General features: G+C 42.3%; 1 protein-coding gene across 7 annotated transcripts in view; it reads right to left on the minus strand.

Annotated features, from left to right (window-relative positions):
• kitlga (kit ligand a) overlaps nucleotides 1-24,240 on the minus strand; it is a 170,358-nt gene that overhangs the window by 10,974 nt on the left and 135,144 nt on the right. For 4 of the 7 annotated variants that reach the window (XM_043709896.1, XM_043709897.1, XM_043709898.1 and 1 more), the window contains 4 exons: nucleotides 13,077-13,234; nucleotides 12,930-12,991; nucleotides 9,236-9,313; nucleotides 4,094-6,182 (listed from right to left, as the gene is read on the minus strand). In XM_043709896.1, coding sequence (XP_043565831.1) covers nucleotides 9,256-9,313; nucleotides 12,930-12,991; nucleotides 13,077-13,234 — 278 coding nt within the window. In that variant the 3' untranslated portion in view covers nucleotides 4,094-6,182; nucleotides 9,236-9,255. Of the gene's footprint in view, nucleotides 1-4,093; nucleotides 6,183-9,235; nucleotides 9,314-12,929; nucleotides 12,992-13,076; nucleotides 13,235-20,340; nucleotides 21,267-24,240 lie in introns of those variants that run through there. The other 3 variants (XM_043709895.1, XM_043709900.1, XM_043709901.1) reach the window with 3 other exon arrangements.

Genomic DNA, 24,240 nt, shown 5'->3' on the forward strand with positions numbered 1-24,240 from the left:
AAGTGATGTCACGTGTGGTGCATGAGGAATTGTGAGGGACGGAAGTGGCTGTGGAAGTGGCCATGATGGGGGTGGAAGTGACATCAATCAGCGTGGGGGTGGCAGCTCCACCAGCCACATGGCTAATGGATTCCAAGTAGTGCCAGAGGCCGGGGGAATCTTCTGGAATGTTTGAGGAGCGCTGGTTATGGAAGTGGATAGATAAAAGTTTGTTGTACTTACAGTTTTTGATGTTTGAGATGGAGTTGAAATACTGTTTGTTGAGAGTATGAATTCTCCTGAGGATGTAGTACAGAGTGGGTCCTTTGCAATTCTGAGAGAGTGTGGCCCTCAGCTGAGGCAGGGCTGACTGTAGAGAGGTTAGGTGCCGGCGCATTGCTGCAAGCGTGGAGCGGAGGATCTTGAAGGAGAACTGTTGCTGGTGTTATTGAATCTGTAGTCTGTGCTGTTTGTCCTGTTTGGGTCCGAACTCTGCTGGTTTAAAGGTGGTCTGGAGTTTGTGTGGGATGAGTTGGTTACGGAGGCAGGCACTGAGGAAGCAAATGTGGCTGTAGTGGCGAGTTTGTTTGGAAGCCTGGAATGGAGGGAAGGTCTTATGAGGAAAGGCTGAGGGACGTGAGGCTGTTTTCGTTCGAGAGAAGAAGGTTGAGAGGTGACTTAATTGAGACATATAAGATATTCAGAGAATTAGACAGGGTGGACAGTGAGAGCCTTTTTCCTCGGATGGTGATGGCTAGCATGAAGGGACATAGCTTTAAATTGAGGGGCGATAGATATAGGACAGGTGTCAGAGGTAGTTTCTTTACTCAGAGTGTAGTGGTGGTGTGGAATGCACTGCCTGCAACAATAGTAGACTCACCAACTTTAAGAGCATTTAAATGGTCAGTGAATAAATATATGGATGGTAATAGAAGAGTGTAGGCTAGATGGGCTTCAGATCGGTTTCACATATCGGCATAACATCGAGAGCCTGTACTGTGCTGTAATGTATGTTTTATGTTGATCCACACATAGCAAACTCCCACAAAGAGCTGTGTGGTAATGAGCAGATTTCCTGTGCTTTTTTATGTTGCCATTTGAGGGATAAATAGCAACTGAGACCCTGGGGAGAATTTCCTTGTCCATAATGCCACTTTACATTCATCTGAGAGACCAGGTGAGGTATCAGATGACCACTTCACCTGGAAGGCAGCACCCTCCTGTCGGTGCAGCTCTCCCCCAGTTCTGTATTGGAGAATTTTACAGTCTCTGGTCTTCAACCAACGACCACCTGATTGAGAAACAATACTGATGCCCATTGAGTCAAGTGAAACTAGCTGTGCTTGAAAGGGGTCTATCCCAACCCTTTCCTTCTGCTTGCCCTGTCCAAATGCAGACTCAAATACGCACGTGAATCCTCTACTGACCACAATGGAGATAATTTGAGCTATGAAGTAATTAGTGCTTTGTGGTTAGATTACTGGCTGAGCAATCCAGTAACCTAGATTAATGATCAGGTAAGACCTGAGTTCAAACCCCACCACAATAGTTGGGTACATGTACATCCAATAAATAAATCTGGAATAAGAATTTACTATCCATAATCGTGACCAGATTGGTAGAAAAGTCAACCTGTCACTAATGACCTTTGGGGAAGGATAGCTGCTAATCTTACCCAGTCTGACCCATATACAATGCCAAACCCACAGTGATGTGGATGACTCTTGGCCTAATACACTGCTCAAGCAAGGGGAGGTAGTGGTATGTGGTAATATCACTGGCAATCCATTGCATTAGGCTAATGCTCTGAGTACATGGGTTCAAATCCCAGCATGGCAGGTGGTGGTGGTTAAATGAGTAAATCTGGAGTTATAAAAGCAAAGGCGATCATGACAATGTTTCGCTGTAGGAACCCATCTAGTTGACCAATGTCCTTAATGGAATGAAAGTTCTGCCCTTAATCAGTGTGCCAAACATGTGGCTACAGACCCACAGCAATGTGGCTAACACCTGCATATATTGCCCATCCCTAAGTGTCCAGTGGGCCGTTAATTAGGGATGGGCAACAAATGCTGGACCTGGCCAGTCATCCCGACATCCCATAACAGAACAAAAGGAAACAAAATGTTAAAGAGTGGGGCAAAAGAAGCTATCGCTTGTCAGCATAGAGCCACAGAGATGTACAGCATGGAAACAGACAGTTCGGTCCAACCCGTCCACACCGACCAGATATCCCAACTCAGTCTAGTCCCAACTGCCAGCACCTGGCCCATATCCCTCCAAACCCTTCCTATTCATATACCCATCCAAATGCCTCTTAAATGTTGCAATCGTACTAGCCTTCCTCTGGCAGCTCATTCCATACACGCACCCCCCTCTGCATGACAAAGTTGCTCCTTAGGAGCAATGCTCACATCCTGTGAATGAACAGGAAAATTTTGAAAATGGCTTTGCTTCCCCAAAACATTTCTCTGGCCTGTGGGCTGCTTATTTGTTAACAACAGCCAGAGGGCCTCAAATTTGGCCAGGACCACGGTTTCTTGGCACATTCCATGTACATTGTGTTTCCAAGTCCCAGTGCCAGGAAATTTGGACAGATTCCTCCATTGCATCTGCAGCCCCAAAGGCATATCAGGTCTTTAAAATTCCTCCATTCAGACCACCAACAGTAAATTCTGGGAGAATGCTTTTAAAACATCTTTTTTGAGGGGGTTGTGCTGGAGAAAATGGAATCAGATTTTTAAAAAGTGACAGCAGGTCACACTGTAAGTGTGGAGCTGAATTCAGATAGCGGAGAAAATGAAATCGGACTAAACTGGGAAATGGTGGAATGTCAGAGGAAATCACATGGGTTGGCAGGTACATGGGCATTGTTTTGGTAACAGAGAGCCTAAAAATAGCGTAAAAATTAAAATCCAGAAATGTTTCATTTAAAAGAAAAGGAAATCGAAATCTTGCCTGTGATTTCTTGCTCCTTCGATTCATTGTAGCCATTCAGCTAAAACGCTCACGACAACAACAACCTGAATTGTTACAGCACCTCAAACATTGCAAAACGTCCCTATGGTGTTCCACAGCTTTGTCAGTAAATAAACTCTAACCAACGAGTTGCGAAAGGAAATATTTGGACAGGCGACCAAAAGCTGGGTTCAAAGTGGTAAGGTTGTAAGAAACAGGAAAATGAGGAGGAGAAAGGTGGAGAGGTTTTGGGTTAGGAATTCTGAGCTCAGGTCCTATGCAACTGAAGACCCAGCATTGGTGGACTGCTGGAAGATGGGAATAGGCATAAAGCTGGGCCTGGAGATCATAGAAGATCAGGTTGTTGGGCTGGGTAGTTGATATGTTTTGTAGCACTGGATGAAATGACTGGGATCAGGAGAGGTGATTTGAAGATGAGGATGTAACCACAATTAATTACATTGATACATTAGAATGTTGGCAGGTATATTCAAAACGAATGGTCTTTATTTGCAGTCATTCCTCCAAAACAGCCTATTTGTGCTGTTGTGCATGGGCCAATCAAGGAGCCCTGGCTGACAGATATAAAAGGAGTGTCAGAGAATCTCCTCATCCTAGGCACTGGCTCTGAGCTGGCTGGTACTATATACATGTGACTAAAGGGTGACCTTGTGACGGGATACAATTATTTCACACACCAAAATTATTGCCTCTATGCAATTATTTCACACACCAAAAACATAAGTAATCAATCATTCAAAATCCGTGAGCAAAACTTGCCTATCAGCGACCACTTTCACTTCCCTGACAATCTTGCTCTCTGACCTGCTTCCCCACAACACTGAGCAAAGGGAGGATGAACAGGTTGACAACATCCATCAGGTGGAGGTACAGGAGGAGTGCGCATCATCTGGGGAGACTGGCTGGGAGGGGGACACATCTACACATCCTCCTCCCTTCCACACTGAGCAACTACCCATTAACCTCCCCCATCAACGCCTGGGAGAAAGTGAGCACTGCAGATGCTGGAATTCAGTCAAATTGTGCTGGAAAAGCGCAGCCGCTCAGTCAGCATCCGAAGAGCAGGAGAGTCAACGTCTCCAGCATAAGCTCATTCCTGATGAAGAGCTTATGCTTGAAATGTCGACTCTCCTGCTCCTTGGACGCTACCTGACCGGCTGCGCTTTTCCAGTGCCACACTTTTTGACACCCATCAACGCCTGGCCCCGGTTTGCAGAACATCTCGTCTTTGTCAGTAAGTTATAATAGACTGCAATTGCTTTTAATGTTTTATTCTATTAATATTAACTTTTATTTCACAAGTTTTAGCGTTTATTATTTTGACCCAAACAAAACCCCAGAAATAACAGGCAAAAAGTCATAATCTTGTGGCCTGGGAACCTAACCCTATTTTTAAGCATATGTTATTAAACTCTGCACTCGCTAATTCATCATTCCCAGGGTTTTCAGAAACAGAACCCTCATGGATACAGAGGAATGACTGTATAGTCAAAGTGTTTAGCAATGACTCTGCAGACTGTAATATTCTGCTGACCACCTACACTATGGGATTTATTTTTCTGAACCATTTTTTTTTCCTCAGTTAATATCTGTCGCCTCTTCCCTGATTTCCAGTTCTTTTACTTGGAGAGCAACACATCAGTTGTTCCCATTGGGAATTCCATTAATACGCAATCATCCTCTTTATAACAAGTTCAGCAGTTCAGTCTAATGGCTCTTGGACCCATTTGGAAAGATTCCTCAGAGGCTTGTTCTTACTTGCTTCAATGTCTAACTGCTGTCAGTCTCTGGTACTTTGTGGTTAAGATGCAATAATTGAAAGCCAAAGCTGTACTCACTGCTCAGAATGAAAGAGTCTCTTTCTCAGCGTCAAAATGCCACAAAAAGCTCCATAGCCATTGAAATTCTGTTTACAGTGTTGTAATACATGAAAAGACATCTTGGTTAAGTTATTGGTCAGGCCACAGAAAACTTTCCCTTGCCCATTCTCGAATAGCATTTTTGTTACATCCTCTCAAAAGGGCAGATAATAGCTCAGTTTAGTGTCACATCCAAAAGACAGCACCCCTGACAGTACAGCCTTCCCTCAATACTGCACTTCTATGGCCAAATCTGTGGTCTTATTCTGGCTCAGGTGAGAGTGTGACCCACTAAGCCACAAGTTGTCAACCAGGTGAAACAGCAGATATGTGAACTTATAAAGCATCTTTCAGTCAATTAGGTAGTTTTGAAGGGTAATCAGTCTAGTATTGCTTTTATTCATTCATGGGATGTGGGCATCGCTTGCTGGACAGTATTTATTGCCCATCCCTAAATGCTCAGAGGATAGTTAAGAATCGCTGTGGGTCTAGAGTCTCACATAGACCAGATCAAGTAAAAGACAGCAGATTTCCTTTCCTTAAAAGGATATTAGTGACCAGATGGGTTTTAAAACAATCGTTTCTTGGTCACCATTAGATTAGATTTAATTTTTTTCTGAATTTAAATTTCATCATCAAACCCCTGTCCCCAGAACATTAGAACTAGGGTTCTGGTGACATTATCAATACGCCACTGTGTCACCAACAGAAAATGTACCACTTTCTGCACAGTAAGCTGCCACAAACAGCAAAACAATTAATGAGCAGAATGAATATGGGCAGAAAGTTGTTTTTTTTTTCCTTCTGGCTAACACTCCAGCAAGAAAACCATCTTAAAACAGATTTACTTGAGTTAATTTTAGCTGAAATAATCTATCCTTCAGAATCAATATTGAGAGACTGTCCTTGTTCTTTTCATGAAATAACGTAACCCAGTCACTACGTGTAATAAATTATGTGGAGTTAAACTAATGCCTGTGAAAGCCCAGTGTATATTTTTGCACTATTAAGAGGCGAAAACATTAATAATCCTCACAGGATATCAGCCTCTGCTCACTTCCTACTTCCTCTTTCAGTTCCAATGATGACCTCTCAGTTAGTTTCACTGAGTCTGTCTACATGTTGCAGTCTGATGGAGATACATTGTATTTGGCAAATAGGGACAATATTAAGAAGGCTTCCACTCTGAAAACACATACACACTCTGTCCAGCCAACATATCTGCTTCACTTTCTGGGTGGACATTCCTGTAAGGAGGATGCCAGAGGGGTTCCAGTGACTCATTGCACCAATCCCAATCCTTACTTCATGTCAAATAGATATATTACATGTGTACAGAAATTTCCTCCAGTTAAAACTGGGTACCTGTGAATAGAAACAGAGAATATTCATGAGCTGAAGAACAATGGTTTGTCATTTTTGGTTCAATGTTTACCATCCAAATAAAACATACTGGTTTAAACTATATCTTTTCCCCCAAAGTCTTGCACTTTCTAACATTTTATGATTTCCGCCAGGTTTAAGCCCCTTCTCTGTAAATGAGTAGAGGCGTAACATTTGCAAACCTTCACCTTTAAATCGCGCACTATATGAACCATTGCTTTCTTTAAGGTTCCCCATTGTTCCTTGGTGAGTTATCCACTTCATAGAATCTCTGAAGTGTGGAAGCAGGCCATCCAGCCCATTGAGTCTACACCAACCCTCCCAAAGAGCACCCATCCAGATCTACCCTATCCCTGTTAGTCTGCATTAGTATGCTAATCCACTGAGCCTGCACATCTTTGGACTGTGGGAGGAAACTGGAGTATCCAGAAGAAATCCACATAGACAAGGGAAGTACGTGCAAACTCCACACAGACAGTCACCTGAGGGTGGAATCGGACTTGGGGCCCTGGCGCCTTGGGACTTGAGTTTTAACCAGAGTCACCACACTTATTTTTAATTCCCATTCACTTGAGTCAGGTTCCTTTACAACTAAATGAAATAATTCCTCCTCAAGATAAAAGTACATTTACACTTGATTCATCCTTGTCCATAACTGTTCTAATTATGTTTATGGTCACTGTTCCCCAAATGCTCCTCCATTGAAACATATGCCACTCACTTCATTTTAATCCTTAGAATTAAACCTAGAAATTCTTCCTTTCTCTTTGAGTTGCAAACAAACTGATTAACAAACTTCCTTTGTAGACACATTTGCCCTTAATACTGTTACAATCGCAATTAGATTAGGTGAAGTCTCCCACTATCACCTCCCTATGGTTCTGGCATCTTTCCATAATTTGCCTGTAACATTGGTGACATATCCTAGATGTCCAGTCATAGTATCTCAGCTATTTTTCCATAATTCCAAACAAATAAATTCAGTTTTGATCCCCTTATTCTGATCTAGTGTTTCTCTCTTCTAATTACTACTGCCTTGTCCACCTCCTTTTCCTTTCCAGAATAGCTTGCAGCCAGGAATATTTTTCCCAATCATTTCCCTTCTTTTAGGCAAATCTCTCTTCTTGTCACCACACCACTATGTCACTAGCATAGACCATTTGACCAAGGAGCAGGAGAAAGCCATTGGCCCACGGAATCAGTTCTGCTATGAAATAACTTCCCAGAGGCTGGTATAAGTCACCCTTTATTTACATGTGCAGAGTCGTTGACACCACATCTCATCCCTCAGAGCCAGCTCTCAGAGTGATCAGAACATCTGACCCTCCTGTTTATATTCGTCAGCCAGGACTCCCTAATTGGCTGTTAACCTGGTACAATCAGGGAACTCCTATTCTATAAGTCAAGAGTGTGGTGTCGGAAAAGCACAGCAGGTCAGGCAGCATCCGAGGAGCAGGAAAATCTATGTTTTGGGCAAATGGCTTTTACCCGAAACGACGATTTTCTTGCTCCTCGGGTGCTGCCTCACCTGCTTTTCCAGCACCACACTCTTGACTCTAATCTCCAGCATCTGCAGTACTCACTTTCATCCCATATTCTATAAGGTCCACCTGGCTGACTTCACTCCAATCACTACATGCCATTCAATGGGATCAGGACGGATCTGACAATCCACTTTCCTATCTTTTTCCCAGAACCCTTGATTCCCTCATCAATTAAAAATCTGTCTGATTTAGTCTTGAATGTACTTATTACCCAGCCTCAATAGTGCTTTGTGCTAAATCCACAAATTCATTATTCTCTGAGAGAAGAAATTCCTCCTCATCTCTGTCTTAAAAGGGCAATCTCTCACTCTGCGCTTATGCCCTCTGGTCCTATACTCTCTCAGAGGGGGAAACAACCCAGAATCATAGAATACCCACAGTGTGGAAGCAGGACATACAGCCCATCAAGTCCATACTGACCCTCTGAAGAGAATCCCACTCAGACCTACCCCATCCCTATAACCCTGTATATCCAATCCTAACCCAGCTTGCCTGCATTTCCTTGGACACAATGGGTAATTTAGAATGACCAATTCATCTAACCTACACACCTTTGGACTGTGAGATGAAACTAAAACCCCGGTAGGAAACCCATGCAGACATGGGGAGAATGTGCGAAGTCCACACAGACAGTCACCTGGGAAGGAATCAAACCCGGGTCCCCAGTGCTGCGAGGCAGCAGTGCTAACCTCTGAGAGACCGTACCAACTCTCTGTATCTACCTTGTGAAATCCCCTAAGAATCTTGTATGTTTCAAAAAAGTCACCTCTCACTCTTCCATATTCCAACAAGTACAGGCTCAACCTATTCATCCACTCATGATAAAACAGCCCCTCCACTCCTGGGATAAACCTAGTGAACTTTCTTTGGACTTCACAGGCCAGCAGATCTATTGGAATAGCACAGCTCCAATACTAGAAAAACTAGGTAAAGAAACTAGACATTAGATAAGGTGTTCAAATGAGCCATGATTGTACTGAATGGCAGGATAGGCTTGACATGCTGAATGGCCTACTTGTATTCCTATGTTCCTATAGGCTGAGCTAGATTAGATTAGATTCCCTACAGTATAGAAACAGGCCCTTCGGCCCAACAAGTCCACACTGACCCTCTGAAGAGTAACCCACCCAGACCTATTTCCCTCTGACTAACCCACCTAACACTATGGGCAATTTAGCATGGCCTATGCACCTGATCTGCACATCTTTGGATTGTGAGAGGAAATCAGAGCACCTGGAGGAAACCCACGCAGACACAGGGAGAATGTGCAAACTCTACGCAGACAATTGACTGAAGCTGGGATTGAACCTGGGTGCCTGGCGCTGTGAGGCAACAATGCTAATCACTGAGCCACCGTACCGCCCAACTTAGACTTAGTGAGAGAGGCTTGTTTGAAGTATGAATGTCTGGACAGGGTTGACCTGAATGGCTTGTTTCTGAGCTGTACCTTCTGTGCAATTACATCCAATTGGTAACTTAAAAGTGACTTACCCCATTATCAGTTGTTGACTTTATGTAAGAGATTCTTGATTTTCAAGGATGAATTGGCCTTGTTGTTCAATCCCTTCCCTGTGCAACACCAATCAGAGGGTTATTTATCGTCATAAAGCAGGCGTTTTTGTAAGATTTTCAGTAGATTGTAGATTGCAATAGAAGGTGCTTTCAGACTGAATTATTTGTTTTCATTAAATTCAGCAATGTTTCAGTAACAATTTAGTGCAATTTCATATTGAAGCTTCGGTTGTAGGTGAAGAGGCAGAAGAGCAAGAAGTGAGGGAATGGAAGGGTTAGCCATCACAGTCTGGATAATGGTGAGGCATGGAGACTGGTTTAGCTCAGTTGGTTGGACAGTTGGTTTGCAAAGCAGTGTGATGCCAACAGCATGGGTTCAATTTCTACACTGGCTGAGGTTATCATGAAGGACTCTTCTTCTCAATCTCTCCCCTGTGGTGGCCCTCAGGTTAAATCACCAGCAGTTGTTCCTGTGGTCTGGTAAGACAAAGGTGACTTAAGACATGGAATGAGTGATACCTTGCTACCCATCTACAGAATTATAGGATAGCACAGCATGTTATCTACCTAGACTTCCAAAGGGCCTTTGATAAGGTGCCTCATGGGAGGCTGTTGAGTAAGGTGAGGGCCCATGGTGTTAGAGGTGAGCTACCGGCATGGATTAAGGATTGGCTGTCTGATAGAAGGTAGAGAGTTGGGATAAAAGGTTCTTTTTCAGAATGGCAGGTAGTGACAAGTCGTGTCCCACAGGGTTCACTATTGGGGCCAAAGCTGTTCACCTTATATATTAATGATCTGGATGAAGGGACTGGGACCATTCTGGAGAAGTTTGCCGATGATACAAAGTTGGTGGACAGCAGGTAGTTCTGAGGAGGTGGGGATGCTGCAGAAAGATTTAGACAGTTTAGGAGAGTGGTCTAGGAAATGGCTAATGAAATTCAATGTGAGCAAGGACGAGGTCTTGCACGTTGGAAAAAAGAATACAGGCATGGACTATTTTCTAAATGGTGAGAAAATTCATAAAGCCAAAGTACAAAGGGATCTGGGATTGCTCGTCCAAGATTCTCTAAAGGTTAAGAAAGCAAATATATGTTGGCATTTATCTCAAGAGGGTTGGAATATAAAAGCAGCGATGTGCTACTGAGACTTTATAAAGCTCTGGTTTGGCCCTATTTGGAATACTGTGTCCAATTTTGGGCCTCACACCTCAGGAAGGACATACTGGCAACAGAGCATGTTCAGCGAAGATTCACACAGATGATCCTGGGACGGTAGGCCGAATATATGATGAACGGCTGAAGATCCTGGGATTGTATTCATTAGAGTTTAGAAGGTTGAGGGGAGATCTAATAGAAACTCACAAGATAATGCATGGCTTAGAAAGGGTGGACGCTGGGAATTTGTTTCCGTCAGATGGGGACACTAGGACCCGTGGGTACAGCCTTAGAATTAGAGGGGGTCAAGTTAAAACGGAAATGAGGAGACATTTCTTCAGCCAGAGAGTGGTGGGCCTGTGGAATTCATTACCACGGAGCGCAGTGGAGGCCGGGACATTAAATGTCTTCAAGGCAGAGATTAATCAATTCTTAATCTCGTAAGGAATTAAGGGTTACGGGGAGAGTGCAGGTAATTGGTGATGAAATGCCCATCAGCCACGATTGAATGGCAGAGTGGACTCAATGTTCCGAATGGCCTTCCTTCCATTCCTATGTCTTATGGTCTTAGAAGGAGAACATTGAACTCAACCAGTCTCTTTCAAAGAGTAATCCACTGAAGGCCAATTCCCTGCTTTTTCTCTAAATCACTGCAACCTTTTCTTCTTCAGGTATTTATCTAATTTATCCAAGGTGAATTCCGAATTCATACCCACCACCCTATCAGTCAGTGCATTCCAAATCCTGGCCACTCGGTGGGTGAAAAAAAAGTTCTCTGTCATGCCATTTCTGGTACTTTTGCCAATCATTCTAAATCTCTGTTCCTGGGATGAAGGGGCTGCGAGGTACTGTGGAAGAAAGCCCAGCAGAGTGCTTCAGTGCACCTTGTATGTGCACCCCAGGTACATAATGTGTTAAGGAAACTGGAAGTTGTACCCTTTTAATTGGCAGTACACCTCCTTGTTATCAAATGTCTGGACAAAATATTATGTGCTTCTCATCAATGTCTTTGACTGATTATTACATTAAACGATAAAAATAAAAGTATTCTTGAGGGATATTTCTTATCATTATGGGCCAAAGGCAGGTACATGGAATTAGACCAGAGATCAGCCATGGTCTGACTGAATGGTGGAACAAGGTCATGGCTTTGAATGGCCTACACCTGTTCCTATACTTAATGTTCAGATTACTCCTAACAAACTCCCTTTCATCCCTTTTAATGTAGGCATAAAGCCTGCACATCAAAATAGCAAGTCTCAAGATAAAGAGCAGGCCATTTAGAATTAAGCTAAGGAGGAATGTCTTCACTCAGAAGATGGTAAATTCCACAGAGAGCTGTGGAAGCTCTGTCATTGAGTGTGTTCAAGACTGAGATCAATTGATTTCTACATCAAGGGATATGGGATAGTGCAGGAAAATGGGCGTTGAAGTAGAAAATCAGCCAGGATCTCGTTGAATGGTGCAGCTATCATGAAGGGCTGAATGGCCTCCTCTTGCACCTGTGGAGTACACCTCTCATTACCTGATTCTCACTGTAGTGTCATTATTGGAATAGCTGCAGTGAAGTCAAGAAACATTTCAGTGACAGAAAGAAATATTATCAATTCAAAATCAAAATTATAAAATCAGTGCATTGACAGGAAGGGTTTTTATCACAATTTGCAATGGGCTTTAGTATCAGAACTGTGATACACTAACGTCTAAGTCAGAAAGTTGGGACTTCAGTGTCCACATGGGTCTGAATGGACTGGCTGCTTTTGTCACATCGTGCCTCATTTCCTCTTTCCCTCATTAAGTTTGGTGTGATATAAAACTGGTTGCGATTCCCTAGGAAGGCATTTTATATCAACCATATTCACTTGCCACAATCCAGTCAGATACATCAGTGCTGTACTGAGGGAGTGCTGCTTTGTTTTGGACAGGGTATTGAAGCAGGAAGATGAAAATAGGTCAGCAATCACTGCCTTTCTTTAATGTAGAGCAGGACAGCTCTCTGGGGTCCTGGTCAACACTTATCCCTCAGCAGAGTATTGTTATTGGTTACTGATGCATAGGACATGCAGCACCTGAAAGGGTTTACTAAAATCACAAGACAAGCTCCACCCATCAGGAAATAAAGGATTGATCCTGAGCCAGTGTCCTGTTGAGAAGCTATAATGTGAACTCTCTATGAGTCTGCTATTTGTGAGGCTTTTGTTTTTGGCTAAATGTTTTGATGAGGCAATAGTAGGAGAACAATTTTCCAGCTGGCAGCAACTTGCTGGGTAATTCTGTAAATCTTTTCCACAGTCATTCATCAGGATCCTTTGTTCTTCAGTAACCCCCCTCCCAAATTCCTCACTCAACTCTACTGCTTAAAATCTGATAAGGGCTCAATCTACAATTACAATTTGCATATTTAAAGTATCCAAGGGGCATTTTATTAATAACAAGCAGTGAATGGTCTTAACTGTTGTAATAACACTTGGGTAAACTCAAGGCCATTAACACCCAAAATTACATTTAAGATATCAAACCTGTTCTGTTCCTGTTCTACGTCTGTCTGGTAATTTCTAATTCTTCTGTTTCTTTCGCAGTGCTGTGGAAACAGGTATTCATTGGAAGTCAATAGACTGCAGCCAGATTGAATTTTCAATTGCAAGCAATTTTGACAGCAAGCTCACCTTCTGCACTCTGATAACCAGATATGTGAGAAATGTAGTGATGATCACAGTGCAAACAATGCTGATTCCAATAGCGGGTAAATAGTCGACTGATGTGACACAGTTAGCACATTGTCCTTTCACAGTATTTGGATCTCCTGTTTCTGCAGTTGTCTCTTCTGTTGATAAAAGATAGCACTTCCTTGTTAATCCGCCATTGTAAATCTTTCCCACTTTAAACATGTCACCTTCATTATGAAATGCAACAGCTAATGTCACGTTCAATGTTTGGGAGGCAACATTTATCAAAAAATATTAAACAGATTAGAGGCCCTTTCTCCTTAAGAAAAAAGCTGAGGAGTTGACCTGATAGAGATCTTTATGATCATGAAAGGATTTTTATGGGGTAGACATGGAAAAGATGGTTCCACATGTGGGAGAGACCACATCTAGAGGTCGATAACCTAAGGTGAAGGAGCTGCGCTCCGAGAGCTTGTGATTTCAAATAAATCTGTTGGACTATAACTTGCTGACAAGTCACTTCTGACTTTGTCCACCCCAGTCAAACAACAGCACCTCCACATCATGACCAACAAATCCAGTAGGGAGTTCAGGAGGACTTTACTGGACAGTGCTGAGAATGTAGAACTCACTACCACAGGGACACGGGCAGTAAACAGTATACATTGTTGATGCATTTAAGGGGAATTGAGATAAATATGTGGCACACAAAGGAATAGAAAGACATCTTGATGAGATTGAATGAAGAAAGGTGAGAGGAGATTGTTAGGGAGCATGAGCACAGCATAGGTCTGTTGGGCCAAAAATAGTTTGCATCACTTTATATCACTTTACAAAAGCAATGATTTGTTGCCCAGTCATATAGGTAAAAACAATGACTGCAGATGCTGGAAACCAGATTCTGGGTTAGAGTGGCGCTGGAAAAGCACAGCAGTTCAGGCAGCATCCGAGGAGCAGGAAAATCAATGTTTCGGGCAAAAGCCCTTCATCAGGAATAGAGGCAGCGTGCCTGCAGGGTGGAGAGAAAAATGAAAGGAGGGTGGGGGTGGGGAGAAAGTGGCATAGAGTATTGCAGTGGGAGTGGGACTCCCTGAGATTCTTGTAGAGAGAGGAGGAAAACTTCTTCAAGGCAGGCATCCTTGCAAGAGGATTCGCAGTAGGGTTAAAATCAACTAGGTAAAAACAATGAAGCTGAAACCAGATTCTGGCCCCGCCCAGTCATATCCCAAGTAATGTTTTAATTATCAGCTGCTTCACAAATCTGTGTAAAAAATCCACATACATTCCCTGTCTACAAACCTCACAGCCTGCTATCAGCTGTGGCTCAGTGGGTGGGATTCTTGCTGGTTTAGGTCCCATTCCAGAGATCTCAACATTAACTTTAGGCTGACACTGCCAATGCAATAAAGCTGGAGTGCTGCACTGTCAGAAGTACCTCCTTTTGGATGAATTGTGAAGAAGATGCCTTAACTTCCCTCTCCGTCGATGTGACAGATCTACTTGAAAGACAACAGGGAGTTCTCCATGGTTCCCTGGCTAATATATGTCCTTAAGTCAACATTATACAAATGAAAAAAAAAACTGGTTATCTAATCACTATCTCATTCTTGCTTGTGGGAGCTTGCTGTATACAGATTGGCTATTGCTCTTCCCAAATTATAGCTATAACTGTTTTTTAAAAGCACATTAAGGCCTATAAAGCCTTTTACTACTTTCGTAGAGGAGCTACATGCAATGAAGCTACTGTCTTTCTTGCAATTTTAATTTGCATTTTTCTGTCAACATTCATGATCGTGAATTGCCATATGCAATGTGACAGGATTAATTAATGATCTCAGAATTAAGACACCTCTATGCATCAGTGACCACAATATGATTGAAATTTACATCCACTTCGAGAAGGAGAAGACTGGGTCTAAGACTTGCATTTTAAACCTAAATGAGGGCAACCACTTGGGCATGAAAGCTGAGCTAGTGAAGGTGAACTGACGTAAGGACTTGGGGATAGATGAACAGAGACAGAGTGGTAGATATTTTAGGGGCTATTTCTGAAAGCTGAGAAAAAGTATATTCCTACTACAAAGAAACATCCTCAAGGGAGCGCCGACCATCTGCAGTTCTCTAAACGAATTTGGGTAAGCATCAAAATTGAGGAAAAAGCACAGAAGTGTGCAAAGATTGTGGCAATTCAGATGATTGGTCAAAACAAAGAACATCAGAGAATGACTAAAAGATTGATCAGGAGGAAGAAGTTAAAGTATAAGAGGAAGCCAGCTGGGAATGTGAAAACTGATAGAAACAGTTTTCTCAAGGTATTCAAAAAGGAAAAGAATAAAAAAATATTAACAGAAGGAGGGCATTGTTGGCTAGAGCAGCATTCACTGCCCATCCCTAATTTTTCAGAGGGTACTTAAGAGTGGTCCTCTAGAGAGTTAAAAATCACACAACACCAGGTTATAGTCCAACGGCTTTATTTGGAAGCACTAAGCTTTCGGAGCGCTACTCCTTTATCAGGTGGTTCTGGAATATAAGATCATAAGACACAGAATTTACAGCAAAAGTTTACAGTGTGATGTAACTGAAATTATATATTGAAAAGGACCTGGACTGTTTGTTAAGTCTCTCATCTTTTAGAATGGGCATGTTGGTTTCAGTTCTTTCATATGTAAATTGCAGAACGTTTTTAAAAGTTACACTGTCACAATTTAACAATTGGTGTCATGTCGGCCCAGATGATGCATTTAAGGCGTGAGTTGCCCTGTGTGAGACTGTCTGTGCCACAATGTTCAGATGGATTCTAATCTAAAAAAATCTCCTCTAAAGATTGAGAATGGGGAGCCAATTGTACATAATAATGAAACAGTAGCTTAAATGAACAAATATTTTGCTTCTGTCTTCACCATTCCAGTAATAAGCTGTAACTCAGGAGATAGAAGGGAGTGAGAAACAGCCTCAGAAGGTGGTGGTGGCAGGGCCACTAATAATTTTAAGACAGCACTAGATAGGTTCTGGTTAGGTGGGAATCAAGGGCTATTGGAATTGACTGGAATGTGGAATTTGAAACATAAACAGATTGGTCATGATCTTATTGAATGGCAGAGGAGAGTGAATTGGCTGAATGGTCCATATTTTAGATTAGATTAGATTTTCTACAGTGTGGAAACAGGTCCTTCGGCCCAACAAATCCACACTGCCCCTCCGAAGGGAAACCCGCCCAAACCCATTCCCCTACCCTATATTTACCTCTGACTAACGCACCTAACACTGGGGGCAATTTAGCATGGCCAATTCACCTGACCTGCACATCTTTGGATTGTGGAAGGAAACCCACGCAGACACAGGGAGAATATGCAAACTCCACACAGACAGGCAGGAATTGAACCTAGGACCCTGGTGCTGTGAGACAGCAGTGCGAACCGCTGAGTCACCGTGCCGCCAATAGTTGCTCCTATTTTGTATGTCTTTCATTCAATAGTTCGGTGAGCATGAGGTGGCTCTGTGGAGAAGATTTCTGTGCTTACAACTCTTTCGCCATCTTCCAACTCAATGGTCTCCAACACATAGGTCATGACTAGTTGGTTAATCATAGAGTCTCTGATGCTTGAAATTGTCACTTTTTTTAAATCAAGAAGTGAAGTGTGCAGTTAGCTGTTGGCTCAATTTCAAGCTTCTTACAAACATAACACCAAAATCGAATGAGCTGAACTGTGAACTGTAGGGAAAGGTTAGACAAGTAGCACATATGAACAGTGCTGTGAATGCATTCAAATCAAAAAGGGGGTCTGCGGTCCTCCTAATTCAAAAATAAAATGCTGCACCACTTTTAAGAAAATATAAGAAAAAAATGAAAGGCTAATGGTTCCACCCAGAAAGCTAGTGCACACCGACTAAGCTAGTCAAATTCAGCATGTGATTTCAGCAATTAGATGTCATGCTGTCATAGAGGAGTACAGCACGGAAACAGATCCTCCAGTCCAACTTATCCATGCCGACCAGATATCCGAGGCAAAACTGAGGACTGTAGATGCTGGAAACCAGAGTTTAGATCAGAGTGGCAGCATCTGAGGAGCAGGAAAATCGACGTTTCGGGCAAAAGACCAGATATCCTAACCTATTCTGGTCCCATTTGTCAGTACTTGGCCCATATCCCATCCAAACCTTTCCTATTCATATACCCATCCAGATGCCTTTAAATGCTGTAATTGTCCCAGCCTCCACCACTTACTCTGGCAGCTCATTCCATGCACGCATCATCCTCTGCATGAAAACATTGCCCCTTAGGTTCCTTTTATATATTTCTCCTCTCACCCTTTACCTTATGTCCTTGATTAGATTAGATTACATTACAGTGTGGAAACAGGCCCTTCGGCCCAACAAGTCCACACCGACCCACCGAAGTGGAACCCACCCATACCCCTACATTTACCCCTTATCTAACACTATGGGCAATTTAGCATGGCCAATTCACCTGACCTGCACATCTTTGGACTGTGGGAGGAAACCGGAGCACCCGGAGGAAACCCACACAGATACAGGGAGAATGTGCAAACTCCACACAGTCGCCTGAGGCGGGAATTGAACCCGGGTCTCAGGCGCTGTGAGGCAGCAGTGCTAACCACTGTGCCACCGTGCCGCCCACGGTGTTCTGGACTCGCCCACCCCAGGGAAAATACTTTGTCTATTTATCCTATCCATGCCCCTCATGATTTTATAAATCTCGACAAGGTCACCCCTCAGCCTCTGATGCACCTGTGAAACAGTATCAGCCTATTCAACCTCTCCCTGTAGCTCAAATTCTCCAACCCTGGCAACTTCCTTGTAAATCTTTTCTGAACCCTTTCAAATTTACAACATCCTTGCGATAGGAAGGAGACTAGAATTGCATGCAATATTTCAAAAGTGGCGTAATCAGTGTCATGTACAGCCGCAACATGACCTCCCAACTCCTGCAGACAGTGTAGTGCTGGAAAAGCACAGGAGGTCAGGCAGCATCCGAGGAGCAGGAGAATCAACTTTTCAGGCATAAGTCCTTCATCATTCCTGATGAAGGGCTTATGCCCGAAACGTCGATTCTCCTGCTCCTCAGATGCTGACTGGCCTGCCTGCTTTTCCAGCCCTACACTCTCGACTCTGAGCTCCAGCATCTGCAGTCCTCACTTTCTCCTCCCAACTCCTGTACTCAATACTCGACCAATAAAGGAAAGCACACCATATTGCCTTCTTTATTATCCTATCTACCTGCAACTCCACTTTCAAGGAACAATGAACCTGCACTCTATGGTCGCCTTGTTCAGCAGCACTCCCTAGGACCTTACCATTAAGTGTATGAGTCCTGCTCTGATTCGCTTTTCCAAAATGCAGCACTTCACATTTATCTAAATTAAACTCCATCTGCCACTCCTCACCCCATTGGTCCATCTGATCAAGATCCTGTTGTACTCTGTGGTAACCTTCTTCGCTGTCTGCTACACCTCCAATTTTGGTGTCATCTGCAAACGTACTAACTGTACTCCTAATGTTCACATCCAAATCATTTATACAAATGACAAAAAGTAGTGGACCAAGCACCGATCCTTGTGGCACTCCACTGGTCACAGGCCTCCAGTCTGAAAAACAACACCCCATCACAATCCTCTGTCTTCTACCTTCAAGCCAGTTCTGTATATAAATGGCAAGTTCTCCCTGTATTCCATGAGATCTAACCTTGCTAATCAGTCTCCTGGGGAACCCTTGTCGAATGCCTTATTAAACTCCAATTAGATCACATCCACAGCTCTGCCCTCATCAATCCTCTTTGTTACGTCTTCAAAAAACTCAATCAAGTTTGTGAGACATGATTTCCCATGCACAAAGCCATGTGACTATCCCTATTCAGTTCTTGCCTTTCCAAATACATATAAATCATATCCCTTAGGATTCCCTCTGACAACTTTCCCACCACTGAAGTCAGGCTCACTGGTCTATAGTTCCCTGGCTTGTCCTTACCATCTTTCTTAAATAGTGGCACCACGTTAACCAACCTTCAGTCTTCAGGCACCTCACCTGTGACTATTGATGTAAATATCTCAGCAAGAGGCCCAGCAAACTCTTCCTTAGCTTCCCAGAGTCATACGGTATAGGTCCTGGGGCTTTATCCACTTTTATGCGTATCAAGATATCCGACACTTCCTCCTCTGTAATATGGACATTTTCAGGGTGTCACCATCTATTTCCCCATATTCTATATGGTGTGATGAGACAAATCATGGTGTTTGTCTCAAATCCATTTCTTCATGTAGACACTGGGGGTTGACTACCAAGCTCCATCAGATGTTTGATTTACAAAGCAGTGGAGTTGATATGGAAATAATTACTATACAAAATGAAATTAGGCTAGTAGACAGATCAAGGAATGGAGCAATTTGAGGGTCTCGTACGCAGAGAAAAATTTCCGCTCCTGCCATCCTGTGTTTTTAAAGTACAGGTTTATATTGACTCCACATACTGCCGTGAGACACTGTTCTCTCAAATGAGGATAATCAGTGTCATGTATCTAACCTGCCTCATACATAGCCATTTGATGGACTGTATATGACTAGCAGTCTCAACCTATCACACTTTCCAACCCAGAATTCAAGGCACAAGCAGACAATGCACAGTCTCAGGTGTGGATATTCTTATGTTATTAAGCTGGAGAGGGTTCAGAAGAGATTTACCACAATGTTGCTGGGAATGGAGGGGTTGGGTTATAAGAAAAGGCTGGATGGGATAGAACCTTTTTTCACTGAAGCTTAGTACATTCAGGGACAACCTTACAGAGGTTTATAAAATCATGAAGGGCATGGATAAGGTGAATGGCAGATGTCTTTTCCATTGGGTGGGGGATTTCAAAACTATTTTTAAAGTGTGAAGAGAAAGATTAAAAAAAAGACATAAGCGACATTTTATTTACACAGACAGTGGTTCGTGTGTAAAATGAAATTTCAGAAGAAGTGGTAGATGCGGGTACAGTTACAACGTTTAAAAGATGTTTAGATAAGTACACGAATAAGAAATATTTGGAGGGATATAGGCCATGTGCAGGTAGGTGGGACAAGTTTAGTTTGGGATTATGGTTTTCTTTAGGGTAGTTACTGTTTTACACTCAACATCAAATTTTGATAGTGATCTGTGCCTTAAAGGGCTGGCAACCACTGTTGTAACATGTGTTTAAAAAAAACCTTACATTCATCAGACATTATCGACATCATGAACAATTTATTGATTACACAGAATCAATCGCACATTGCACCAAGACTGAATGAATCCTTTATCCTTAAAGAGGCTGCTTCCTACTTCACAAAATTATTGAACTCAGTCACAAGATTCCCTTCAATTCTGTGTGCTTCCATTTTTGTTATAATCTCGTGTGGTAAGATATCAAATACCATATTGACAACATTCATAGGCATTGCCGTATCCTCCATTTGCATGACCAGATAGATTGGTCAGAAATTACAAATCCTTCAGAAATCCGTGTAGATCTTTGTTAAGAAACTGATGCTTGTCTTTTTCTGAAGAAATGGTACAATTCCAAAAGAGGGTGAAGGAACAGAGGGACCTGTGAGGATGTGTGCATAAATTATTGAAGGTAGCAAGTCAGATTGAGAGCCCGGTTATTAAGGGCACACAATATCTTAGGTTTTATTACAAAGAGTATAGGGTACAAGTGCCGAGAGATGATATACTGTACACTAATTCAACTTTAACTGGACTATTGCATCCAGTTCTGAGCTCCATACTTCAGGAAAAATGGGAAGGCAGGAGAGAAGGTGCTGAAAAGATTTGCAAGATTGGGTCCAGATGACGAACTTCAGTCAATAGAGGGCTGATTGGGGACCAAAAAGGGGATTTATACTTAGAGGCAAGAGTCATGACCAGGTACAAAATGAATACTTTACATCCGTCTTTACTTATGAGGTGTATCCAATAAGATTGAGCTGAACTGCCTCAAACTTCAACTCCTCTTTCCTGCCGGCTCGCTGATGTGGATGACAGACATTCACGACTCTCTGGGAGAAGAAATTCCTTCATGTTTCAGTTTTAAATTGTGTCTCCATTATTCTGTAACTATATCCTCTAGTTAGACACTCCCATGCTTGTAGGAACATCTTCTCAATATCTATCTTGTCAAGATCCCTCAGATCCAAAGTGGACAGGGAGAAGTTGTTCCTATTGGTCAAAGGATCAAGAAGCAGAGGGCACAGAATTAAGTTAATTGGAAAGGAAAAAAATGAATCATGAGGAATATGTTCATGTGGCAAGTGCCAATTAAAGAATTGGCTTGATGATAGGAGACAGAGGGAAATGGTGGACGGTTGTTTTTCAGACTGGAGGCCTATAACCAGCAGTGGTTTGCAGGGATTGGTGCTGGATCCACTGTTGTTTGTCACTGATCTGCATGGTTTGGATGAGAATGTTGGAAGCATGTTTTATAAGTTTGCTGATGACACCAAAATTTGTAGTATATTAAACACTGAGGAAAGTTATCTAAGATTACAAGGGGATCTTAATCTATTGGGCTAATGGATCAAGGAGTGGCAGTTGGAGTTTAATTTAGATAAATGTGAGGAGTTGCATTTTGGTTAAGACAAATAAGGGCAGAATTTACACAGTAAATGGTAGAGCCCTGAGGAGTATTGCAAAACAGAGAGATCTCAGGGTTCAGGTATATAGTTCATTGAAAGTGGTGTCACAGGTAGACAAAATAGTAAAGAAGGCATTTGGAATGTTTGCCTTCATTGCTTAGATTATTGAGTTGGGATGGCATGTTGTGCTCGTACAGGACATTGATGAGATGACATTTGGAGTACTGTATCCAGTTCTGGTAACCCTGCTATAGGAAGGATATTATTAAAGTGCAGAGTGTGCAGAGAAGATGTACAAGGATGTTAACTGGATTGGAAGGTTTGAATTGTAAGGAGAGGCTGGATACGCTGGAACATTTTTCACTGGAGCATAGGAGGTTGAGGGGTGACCTTTGAGATTTTTAAAATCATGAGGGGCACAGATAAGGTGAATAGCAAAGGTCTTTTCCCGAGGATGAGGGAGCTCAAAACTAGATACATAATTTCAAAGTGACAGGAGAAAGATTTGAAAGGGACCCTCTCACTGAGAGAGCCGAGAGGTGTAGGCAGGTTCCGTTGAGGTGTTCAGGAGGGAATTGAATTTTTATCTGAAGAGGAAGACTGTACAGGATTATCAGGAGAAAGCAGGGAGTTGCAGTAGGTGAATTGCTCCATTGGCGAGCCACTGTATATACAGGGCGTACCGAATATCCTCCTTTGGTCGTGGTGAGGTGAACCTTTCAGTGGAACTGAAGTAAAATAGAAATATATTGGTTTCAAATCAGTGGAAGGGAGTTGGATGCAGGAAGAGTGAGATGAAAATTCTGTGGTAGGGTGATGGGCAAAGGAGATTAAGTTGCAAAAGTGTACAAGTGCCATTGGGAGTGGTAATGCATACAATAAAGGACAAAAGACATCTTCAGATGTGAGAGGAATGGCTATATAACAATAATTTCAATGCAACATAAATAGGTAAAATTATAACAAGACCAAACTAGTCACATGTTTATTGTGAACAGCAGGAATTGCCACACCCAGAGATAATAATGCATTGAGCTGGGAATTTGCAGGTTCCCTATAAAAATGATTTCATGGCGAAATTAACTGCAGCAACATAATTCCACAGAAAAACCACAGCTATTTCACTGCCGATTGAATACAATTTGTCATGTTTCGTAATATTCTCGGAAGTTTGCAAAATGAAAAGATTATTTTACAAACTAAAAGGCAAACTAAAAATTTGATCAAAGAACTGGAATTTAAAACGTATACAGGTCGTTCTGCTATAACGTGCGTTTTGTTAATGCAAATTTGCTAAAACATGATTGACGAATCGGGGACAGTTTTTAAAGTGCAAACTTTTAAAGTGTGTATTAGTTATAATGTGATTCCAGCTCCATTAGTTTAAATGGTGCTGCTATTAAGCGATTTTCTCAATAAATGGGATTGCAAAAGAACAGAACTATCACGTTATAGCAGAACCAAGTGTATTTACAAAATTACGAGGTCTTTGCAGGGAAAGCAGATGAATGTGCATGATTTGAAAAAGTTGGCACAGGCATAGGGATAATGCAGTAAGATTATCCTTAAAAAGATCACTTGGCACATTCAATTTCAGTTTCTCCTTAGTCACTTTACCCATAAGTCTTTTTTTGATCAACAAGCAATATGTGCTATTTTCCTTCATATGAATCATAATGAGGATTCGGAACTTCAAATTACCTCTTAAATGAAGTTCAACTTGAAACTGATCTGTCATCTTTGTATGTTAGAGCAAGTTAGAGCAGTTTCCAATGGAACACATGAATGGCTGTTACCACACTTGCTTTTCCAATCACAGTATCATCCCAGTTTGAGTAATAACTTTTACACTTATTTAATAGATAATTAAAAACTGGAAGGTCCAATATAGACTGGAAATCAATATTCCAATAGGGGTTGGAAAATGTTGCCCTCCCCCACCCAACTCACATCTGAATTTCCAATGTCAAATCCATCGAGTTTGACTTCAAGTAAAAAAGTATTCAGAAAAATATCTACGCTCAAGAGTGCTTTTACTTTACTGTGGGAGTCACTGGTGTAACCCTTTCTTGCTGTGCATGATACTTTGTTACATTCACAGCATTGACACCAGTGTGCTTTGTAAAACTTGCATACTATGGTGGATGTCTTGAAGGGTAAAGGTGGATAAATCCCCAGGACCTGGTCAGGTGTACCTGAGAACTCTGTGGGAAGCTACGGAAGTGATTGCTGGGCCTCTTGCTGAGATATTTGTATCATCGATAGTCACAGGTGAGGTGCCGGAAGACTAGAGGTTGGCAAATGCGATGCCACTGTTTAAGAAGGGTGATAAGGACAAGCCAGAGAACTATAGATCAGTGAACCTGACGTCGGTGGTGGGCAAGTTGTTGGAGGGAATCGTGAGGGACAGGATGTACATGTATTTGAAAAGGCAAGGACTGATTAGGGATAGTCAACATGGCTTTGTGCATGGGAAATCATGTCTCACAAACTTGATTGAGTTTTTTGAAGAAGTAACAAAGAGGATTGATGAGGGCAGAGCGGTAGATGTGATCTAT

Source organism: Chiloscyllium plagiosum, chromosome 19 (assembly GCF_004010195.1).
Source record: "Chiloscyllium plagiosum isolate BGI_BamShark_2017 chromosome 19, ASM401019v2, whole genome shotgun sequence".
Lineage (NCBI taxonomy): Eukaryota > Metazoa > Chordata > Chondrichthyes > Orectolobiformes > Hemiscylliidae > Chiloscyllium > Chiloscyllium plagiosum.